Below are 9,733 nucleotides of genomic sequence, written 5' to 3' on the forward strand. Positions count from 1 at the left end.
AGAATCTAAGATACATGCAGCTGGGGAGTCTGAGTCCCTAAAAGCCACCCTCTTTGTTTTAGTCCTGGGGATTGGACCCAGGGGTGCTATACCAGTGAGCCCAGCCCATTTTATTTTTGATTTTGAGACAGGGTCTCACTAAGTTTCCCAGGTTGGCCTTGAATTTATGATCCTCCTGCTTCAGCCTCCTGAGTCACGGGTTATAGGTGTGCATCTTCACACCTGGCCTGACTCCCTAAAATTCTTGAAGCCTGTGAGAGTCTGTCAGTGTCTGTGGTTTGACAGAGCTGAAGGCCTAGGAGCAGGGAGGTTGGTGAGCTGGCTTCGCGGTGTCTTGTCCTGCTCTCGCCACTGCTTCTGGCAGAAAGCTGAGCAGCCACGCTGTGCTATCCCAGGTGAGACTGGCACTCACAGATGGCCAGGTGTGGTGTCTGGGCTTGATGATTGTCCCTGACAGCCTGCAGATTCTGTCACATCAGACCAGTTGATCCTGGGATGAGTTGTTCAGGGGGTTTAAAGTGGGAGGCTTCTACATGCTGCCACTCACTATCCTCCTTCCCCGAAAAAGGACTCCCACTTCATGGCTCTAGTCTTCTGAGCGCTGGTACTGACTATGACCACCAGAGGGCACTCTTTCAATGTGGAGACCAACCGGTCTCTGGAAGCTGGGTCCCATCTTTGCCAGAACATCTGGATTTGCTGAAGCCTTTCCCTATTTAAGTGGTTCTCGATGGCCGTGATTTGCCTCCCTTTCCTCAGGGGACAGTTAACAACATCTGGAGACATTTTGGGTTGTCACATCGGAATGGGGGAAGGCGCTGCTGTTATCTACTCATTAGAAGCTCCGTTGCTGCTCAATATTCAGGAATACACAGCACAGCTCCCCACAGTGATAAAATTGTGCAGCCAAAATGTCAATAGTGCCATCCACCTGGACGTGGGTCCTCTAGGCTGAGCTTTTAGTGTCCTGGTTTCACCTACCCTGAAGGGAATTCTTAGACCAGAGACCTCAAAGCTTTCTTCATTGCCTGAGATGTGGGGGTCAGAGCCACCAGAAACCACTGAAGGGTCAGGCCCAGGACACAGGAGGGTCCCCATTATGGAGAAAACCCTGTCCTTGGGGCTGGCCTCTGAACAGGCCCCAGCCCCGTGACAGCATCATCCTCTTCCTCGTGCTGGGGCAGGCAGCAGTAGCTCTGCCTTCCCGGACGGAGTGTGTCGAGGGGAAAGCCCCTGGTGTGGGTCCTTCCTGCAGGCAGGGGATGGGCCTGGGGCTCTGGGGGCAAGTGGGAAGCAGGAATTGCCTGGAAAGAAAATCTGAGGTCCCCTTGTTGGCGGTGGGCTGAGGGAAGGAGACTGAGGTGGTCTCTCAGAAACCCTTCTCCTGGCAGAGGCCCCCTGAGAAACCAGGGCCTGGCTTCCCTGCCACCTTGACCTCTCCACTGGGTGAGGACCTGCCCCTGCCTCACTCTGGGCCTCTCCTTCCCTGCTCCAGCCATCTGGCAACGCGTCCACCACCTGAGGACTGAGAGGCTGCCAAAAGGCAGGTGAGGGGATTGGAAGGACAGGACAGACACACTGGGCCAGCTCTGAGCCTCTGTGGCTCCCTAGTTCACGCTCCATGTGGGAGAAAGGCCTGGAGACACAGCTTGACAAACCTGAGCAGTGTAACTGGAGACTGGAGATGGCAATGTGTGTGATGGCCTTGGCCCCTTAGCACCCTTCTCTGTTGGCATGTCCAGGTGTAAGCAAAAGATGCACGCGCTCTCACGTGCCTGCCCCGTGCCCCCAGACCCCCAGTGCTTCAACTCTGCTCTGTTAGGGGGTGGAGGGTGGGCAGAGAAAGAAGGACCCCTGGCAAGGGCCTCCTTACCAAGTCCTTGGAATTCTGCCCAGAGGGCCTCCACGGGGCTCTGAGGGCCATTCTCTGCTCTTCCTGAGGGTCTTTCTTGAAGCTGGTTTTCCACGTTGCTCAGAAGCTCCTGGGGCTATGGCTTCCTCAGCCTTTCTCTTTCTGAGTTGACCGCAGTCACTGGGTTGCTTGCTGCTCTTGCTCCAGGTCCCAGACCCTCCCCAACCACACTCCCCCTTCCCCTGAGGACTCTGGAGGAACAGAAAGCAGGAGGAATGGAGTGGGGAGAGGGGTGGCCACCGAGAGGGCAGTTTGCCACGGGTATTTTATTCAAGTATTACAGAGATGAGGAAGCCAGCCCTCCCTAGCCACCTGCCTGGGGCTTGGGGCAGTGGAAACAAAAGAAAGTGCCTACAGGGGACAGAAGCCACCAGGGCCCAGAAATCAGAGGGATGGAAGAGAAGGGCATGGAGGTGTGGGAGAGTGACTGGGGACCGTGGCCTGGACAGGGAGAAGAGCCCAGAGAAGACAGGAGTCACCTGAGACTCGGCCCTTCCCCAGCACAGTCCTTAATTTCCTCCCTCAGGGGCAGGCATGGGGTGATTGAAAGGATGGAAACCTTAACCTCATTTCTCTCAAAGAAAATTGAGATTGAATGTCTCTTTAGTCTAATGAGCAAGTTGGTGGGAGAAGAGGGTCCCTGCCTTGTTTTCCCCACCCCACACTGGTGTCTTCCTGCCATGCCCCCTCTCTTGGTCCAATTTCAAATTCTTTTGCAATTTTGGCTGGTGTCCAGCCAGGAGGAAGGTGGGCAAGAGGAGAGATGGCGTTTGCAGGCTGCTGCCCTTCACATCTTCCTCTCCAATTAAGGAGGGTCCAAGGCCCACACGACCTTGAGGTTTTCCAAATTGGGGGACTCAGAGTTTTCCTCCCCAGGTTGGAGTCTGTGGGTCTCTGAGGAGATGCCCTCCCTGGGGTTCAGGCAGCCCTTGGCCCCTGCCACAGCGTCAGGTTTTACCTCCAGCCCCTCAGGCCTGAGCGACAGGAGTGGCCTCTCACCGGGGCCCTGGCCCAACCCGGCCAACAGGGGGAGCCCTGGAAAATGCCAGGACCCTGGGGAGAAGCCAGGTCCTGGAAGCAGGGTGTCTAGCTTGGGGGTCCCTGGGAGCAGCTGCTCTGAGGAGAGAGGAGTCGAGAAGGGCCCTGAGAGGCCAGTCCAGTTGGAAGGGAGAGGAGGCAGAAGCGCAGGGGTGAAGGTGGCAAGGCTGGGCAGCTCGCCTTGGGGGTTCCCAAAGTGGCAGCAAGGGCCCAGCCGGCAAGGGCCCAAGGCAGAACCAAGTCCTAGAGGAAGAAAGAGAAAGGGTCAAAATGGCGCCTTCCTCTCAGAGATGCCACTCCTCCCATTTCCCATTCCTTTCTCCTCTTGCTCCAAAGCCTCTCCCCGACCCCACCCCTCTTTCCTCCCCTGTTTGCTTTTGTTCAGGTTCATCCTAAATGGCTTTTCCTCCGGGAAGCTTCCCAAGACTCCCAGCCTCGGTGGGAGCATGGCTGCCCGCAGTCCTCACTCTCTGTACCTCTCCTGGGGCACTTAGCTCCTTAGAATCATGCTGTCATCTGTGTACTTATGTATGCAATGTCTGTGCCCCAGCTCAGTGTGGGCACGACATGTATTTATTTTTTCTTTCCTGAACCCAGCCCAGCCTAGCACACATCGAGTGCCTCAGTAAAACCATGGTGAGAACCAGGTGTGGTGGCACAGGCTGTAATCCCAGCTACTTTGGAGACCAGGCTGGGCAAATTTAACAAGACCTTGCTTAAAAATGAAATATAAAATGACTGCTGGGGTGGCAGTCACTGGTAGAACCCCGGGTTCCATCCCCAGTATCCCAGAAACAAAACGAAACACGCTGAGAGAAGCAAAGGGTGCTGTTTGCCAAAACGCAGTGAATCCATCCTTTGCCCTCCCTGTCCCTGCAGCGAAGAGCTCGAGTACTAGCTGGGCAAAGAATCTGTGGTGTGGTCTTGGGCTTGTTGCTTAAATTTGAAAGCCTCTTTCTTCATCTGCAAAGTCCCTTATCCTGGCTAAGATCAGGCAGCATCACTGGTAATAAGGGAACTGCAGAGATCGTGGCTGTGAGCCCAGGATGGATGAGGGGTGAATCCCAGCTTCCTCTTCTCTGTCTGCGTCTGGGCCCCATAATTCTCCTCCTCCAAGAACCCTGCCCTCACCCCATTCCTTCCAAATCTGCCCTCTTTCCTCTTGCCATCTGCCAGGATCCTATGCTAGGGATGCCCAGCCTGGACCTCCAAACCATTTTCTGTATTTCAAGTAGCCTGACTGCAACTCCACATTTTTTCTCATTTTTAACCTAAAGAGGGTAGGAACAAGGTAGCCACATCGGCAGGGGAGTGTAATGAATAAAAACGGGGAAGACAAATTCATTATTATTTAATAATAAAATAAAGTCAGATCATGAAGCATCAGTGATCCTCCAGGGGAAAATGTAGGAGATCCCTGTCAGAGTATACCCTCTTTGTAGGCCAGTGTTCTTTTTTTTTTTTTAATTTAATTTTTTTATTAGCTGCACATGACATTACAGCGATCTTGGCAATTTATACATTTGAATCATTGGGTATAATTTCTCATTTTTCTGATTGTACAGATTGCAGAATCACGCTGGTCACAGAGTCACCTATATACAGACAGCAACCATAATGTACTAGGCCGGTGTTCTTTGTCTGGGGTTCTTAGATGGTGTGGGGACTTGTTTCCCAGGAAGGCTGTGTCCTCTGGGTGTTCCAGCCAAGCAGGCAGAGGACAGGTTTCTTTGTTTTGTTTTTTTTGTATTGGGATTGAACCCAGGGAAGTTTTACCACTGAGCTATATCCCTAGTCTTTTTATTTTATTTATCTATTTGTTTTTTTTTTTTTTTGTGTGTGTGTGTGTGTGTGTTTTTTTAAACAGGGTCTTGCTATGTTGCTTAGGTTGGTTTTGAACTCGTGATCTTCCCGTCTCAGCCTCCTGAGCCACTGGGATTATAGTGTGTGCCACCGCGCCTAGCTCCAGGGGAGACGTTTCTAAGGGTCCTCCCATACCTCTCCCACCCCTTCCCCACCCAGCCCTGCAGCTTCCTGGCTCTAGCTCAGTCCCTCCACTCTCCTGTCCAGAAGCAACTTCCTCTCTTGGCATCCTGTGCTTTGAGTGAGGCTGGGGGTATGATTGGCACAGGGTTCTGGGTGGTTTTATGGTGCTGGGGATCAAACCCAGCTTGGTACACTCTAGACAAATGCTCTACCATTGAGCCACATCCCCGGCCCGTTTTTATTTTATTTTGAAACAGGGTCTTGCTGGCCTGGCAACTTGCCATCCTCCTGCCTCAGCCCACCAGGGCACTGGGTCTACAGATATGTGCCCGGCTGGCACGGGTTGGGAATCCCAGTTCAGATGGAGCATTCCGATGATAACCTTCACTAACCTCCTGGTGATCTAAACCTGTTGTGTCCTTCAGGGTCAAGTGTGGGCAGGACCTGTGTGCTCCAGGAGGGCAGAGTTGTGAAAGAGTCCCCTCCAAGCTGGGGCTTAGGAAAGGAACCCTTTTCTTTTCCTCATTGTTTTCCAAAGAGGGACACTCTATGCCTAGGGCACTTTCGGGGGGGGGGGGGCGGGGTGGAGAGACAGGGAGGGCTCTTCAGGTGCTGTTCAGTTCCAGGCTGTCAGACTGGTGGCCTAGCGAGTCCCAGCCTGCCCAGGGCTGCCCTACACCCGCAGCCTCAGCTGTTCTCCCAGGGGCACAGAGTCTGGGTCCCCAGCTGCACCTGGAGTAGGCCAAACAGTGAGGATCCTTATTCCATGAAACCAGGTGGAGCGGAGGGGTAGTTCTCTGGTCTCTGCACAGGAGCTTTGGATTGGTTGAATATCTGTGTGATCTTCTCCATAGAAAATCTAATTTTGTTGTTCTAGGAGCTAATCAGCCTGGGAGGTTGAGGCAGGAGAATTGCAAGTGTGAGGCCAGCCTTAGCAAATTAACAAGATTCTGACTCAAAGTAAAAAATGAAAAAGGACTGGGAAAGTAGCCCAGGGGTAGAGCACCCCTGGATTGAATCTCAGTACCAAAAAAAAAAAAAAAAAAAAAAAGCTAACTGGCTTCTGTCTGTGTTTTCACCTTCTCCCACACCATCCCAAGTGCCAAGCCACTGGCCTTCTCCCAGTTCCTCTTTCTGTCCCAGGGCTTTTACACACTCTGCTTGCCCTATTCTCCCTGCTCCCTCTGAGCTCAGCTGACATCTATGCACACTTTGGGTCTCAGCTCCTATGTCACTGTGTTGGGGAAGTGTGATACCCTCGGCACCCTCAACTTCTCCTCGGTAGCGCGCAGCAGTTATAACTGCATGCCTCTTAGTAATTGAACATATGCACCCCCTCTTGCTTACAAGCCCTGTAAAGGCACCCCCAGTCCCTAAGACAGTGTCTGGCACGCTAAACAGAAAGTTATTAAACATCTGATGCGAGGAGCGAGTGAATGAGTGAGTAAATCAGCGAGTGAACTGTGTCTTCTCCATCTGCCTTCAGCTGAGGCTCCTCCTTCAGCCCCTGGCTCTTGTCTTGGTCTCACTGTCTCCTGCCTAGATTATCTTCAAAAGCCTCCCAATGCCAGTCTTGTGTCTCCTCCAGTCCCAACTACACACAGAGCAGAGATATCCCTTCACTTATGGTAGGGTTAAGTGCTGGACAAACCCATTGTAAGTTGAAAATATTGCAAGTCAAAAGAGTATGTAATATACCTAACCTACAGAATATCTTAGCTTAGCAACATGGGGCACTGTAGAGCATTGGTGGCTTCCCCTTCTGACATGTAGGCAATCCGCAGCTGTGGCTCCCAGGCAAAGATCAAAACCCAAAGTTCCAAGCATGGTCCATACTGAATAGCAGATAGCTTTTTGCCCTGTTTGAAGTCACACCATTATAAGTTGGGAAACTCTTGTAATTGTTATCAAATGAAAATCTGAGCCGGGCCCTGGTGGTACATGCCTGTAATCCAGTAACTCTGGAGACTCAGATGGGAGGATTGCAAGTTTGAGGGCAGCCTCAGCAACTTAGAGAGACCCTGTCTCAAAAATAAATAAATAAACAAATAAATAAATAAATGGAACTGGAGATGTAGTTTATTGGTAGAGTACCCCCTGCCTTCAATCCTCAGTACCCTTCCCCAGTATCTGAACTTGCTCTCCCTCCTGGCCCCCTCCTACCCGTAGGATAAAGTCCAACTGCCCTAGAATAGTTTCTAAGGCCTTCTGGGGCAGACACCGGTGTGCCTTGCCAAGTCCGTCTTTGGCTGCTCCTTCTTATTCTGACCCCATCATATAACTTACTCTGACCACAGCAAGATACTAGCAGGATGCCAGATTTGCTATGCTTGCCAACTGCTTTCTTTAAAAATATTTTATTGTAGATGGACACAATACCTTTATTTTGTTTGTTTATTTATTCATTTTTATGTGGTGCTGGGGATTGAACCCAGTACCTCACGCATGCTAGGCAAGCATTCTGCCACTGAGCCACAACCCCAGCCCTTGCCAACTGCTTTTTACTTTGCAAATTCTATTCCCTCTGCCAGGGTGTCTTTTTTTCACCTGCTGAGGTATGGCCTTGTCCAGGAAACCCCATCTCCTCCTGTGCCTCTCCCCATTACCTTGTTCTTGCCTGAATCTCAGAACTGCTCCCTGACAGTCCTCACCTTTCTGTTCCCCATTAGGCTCTCAGTTTCTTTCTCCCTCCCTCCCTCCCTCCCTCCCTCCCTTCCTTCCCCAGGGATTGAACCCAGAGGTGCTTAACCACTGAGCCACATCCCCAGCCCCATTTCTTTGTATTTTACTTAGAGACAGGGTCTCACTGAGTTGCTTAGTGCTTCACTAAGTTGCTGAGGCAGGCTCTGAATTGGTGATCCTCCTTCCTCAGCCTCCCTTACCTTGGGATTAGAGGTGTGTGCCACCACACCTGGCAGGTCTGAGTTTCTTGAGGGTCATCTTTCATATCTGAGTCCCCACACCTAGTAAATAGCTGTGCCTGACCAATGCTGGTTGAGTGAATGAGTGAATGACTTGAGTACTTTTCCTGGTCTCATGCCTGCTTAGCCACGTACTCAGCCGGGAGGGCCCTCCCCTTCTCTGGTTAAGATTTCCTGCCCCTAACCGTTCTCTGCACTCACGGTGGACGGTGCTGCTGCTCCCCTTCTTCTCCCCAGTAGCCTCTGGTGGCCCCTGGGGGATCTGCAGTCCAGCCAGTTGCTCCGCCATGGCCCGGTGGGTAAACAGCATGTTGTGCAGGAGCTGAGGGGTGAGGAGAAGGAGGGGAGGGGGGGGATGGACTCACCCCGGCATCTGTTCCTCTGGAACATGCCTGTACCTCATCACCCAGTTCAAATACCCCCATACTGGTGGTTAACAGCCATCACTTCTCTCTGATCCACAACTGAATGAGTGACACCGGTCACAGAAGTCACCCTTTCTCCCAGGGGTGTACCATATGGACTGTTACATACCCCTGCTCCTGGGGTCCTCAGGGATGAGGATGTGGAAAAAGAAGAGCATCAGAGGCCAATGAGTTCCCAAAGGCAGAGAGCAGGGACAGGGGCTTCCTGGGCAGGGGCAGGTCCTGGTAGGGCTCTGGGAAGGGCCACCTTCATGCCTACCTCACTCTGCACACCCGTGGGCACCAGGGCTGGCCGACCCAGGGGGGGAGCCCCCAGCAGCAGGTGTGGGGGTGACGGTGCCCGCACTCCCCACAAAGGGCAGTTGACGATGATGAGCTTGCTGAAGTTGAACTTGTAAGTGAACCTCTTCCCTTTGGTCTTGTGCAGGATCCTCTTGTTGTAGTAATACCTGGGGAAGGGAGGTCGACAAGGAGTTGGCTCAGTGGGAAGGGGGCAGAGTCAGAGCCCCCTCCCCGGGCCAGCAGAGTTGACCATGCTGTCTTGAGGACCCTGGGCCTCTTCCCACATGGAAGGACATTTCCTAAGCCTGGGAGGAGTGGGAACAGGACCGGGTGTCGGGAATCAGCCCTTTTCTTTGAACTCTGTACACTCCAGTTGCGCTGGCCACCGCCTCTCACCTGAGGGCCCGGCTCAGCTTGTCGTAATTCATCTGTGGTTTGCATTTCCTGCGGCCCCAGAGGCGGGCCACCTCATCGGGATCCTTGATGACAAACTCCCCATACTCTCCCTGCTGCCAGGCGATGACATGGCGGAACTCCTCCTTCTGCAGCAGCTCCAGGATGAAGTGCCACAGCTGGATCTGCCGGGAGCCGGGGGACGACTCGGCTTTGTAGGCCCAGTCAGGGAAGGCCACGCCTGGGGTGGGGAAGTGAGAGTGAGGGCACCCTGCTTCTCCAGAGGCCCCCAAAGTCGCTGCGAGAGCATGGGAGAGCTTCAGAGAGGCTCACCTGAGATCCAGTAGTTGCCAGGGGTGGCCGGAATGCCCTCAGCCAGGCAGCCACAGTGCATGGTCCCCTCCAGGTGTCAGAGGACTGAGGCTGGACCTGGGGGGAAATGGTCACCACTAAGAGGAAGGGGAAAAGGAAGGGATGGAGGGTCAGGAAGGAAACTTCCCAGTCTCAGGGCAGGGCCCAGCCTCCTCTGGGGACCTCCTCGCTGCCCAGAGGCTGACCCAGGACTGGGCTCGGGGCTGAACCACTTACACAGAGAGGAAGGCAAAGTTCCTGCGTCCTGTCCCCACGGGGCGGGGGGGGGGGGGGATTTAGACATGGAACAGAGGATCTCTTCTTAGGGCTTAACAGGATTGGAGTTTTCTCCAAGACAAGAGAAAATGTGATTAATTGCTGACTCTTTCTAAACCTTGAATGGGGAGGAGGCAGCATGTACACAT

General features: G+C 53.1%; 1 protein-coding gene across 1 annotated transcript; it reads right to left on the bottom strand.

Moving 5' to 3' along the window:
* Positions 1-2,717: 2,717 nt before the first annotated feature.
* On the bottom strand, positions 2,718-9,351 carry ETV3L (ETS variant transcription factor 3 like; the record flags this gene model as incomplete). Its single annotated transcript, XM_081307537.1, has 5 exons — positions 2,718-3,193; positions 8,059-8,179; positions 8,542-8,731; positions 8,961-9,198; positions 9,291-9,351. 5 exons carry the CDS (start codon positions 9,349-9,351, stop codon positions 2,718-2,720), a joined length of 1,086 nt encoding a protein of 361 aa, XP_081163663.1.
* Positions 9,352-9,733: the final 382 nt, after the last annotated feature.

This window comes from Spermophilus citellus (assembly GCF_964194105.1).
Source record: "Spermophilus citellus genome assembly, chromosome: 9".
NCBI lineage: Eukaryota > Metazoa > Chordata > Mammalia > Rodentia > Sciuridae > Spermophilus > Spermophilus citellus.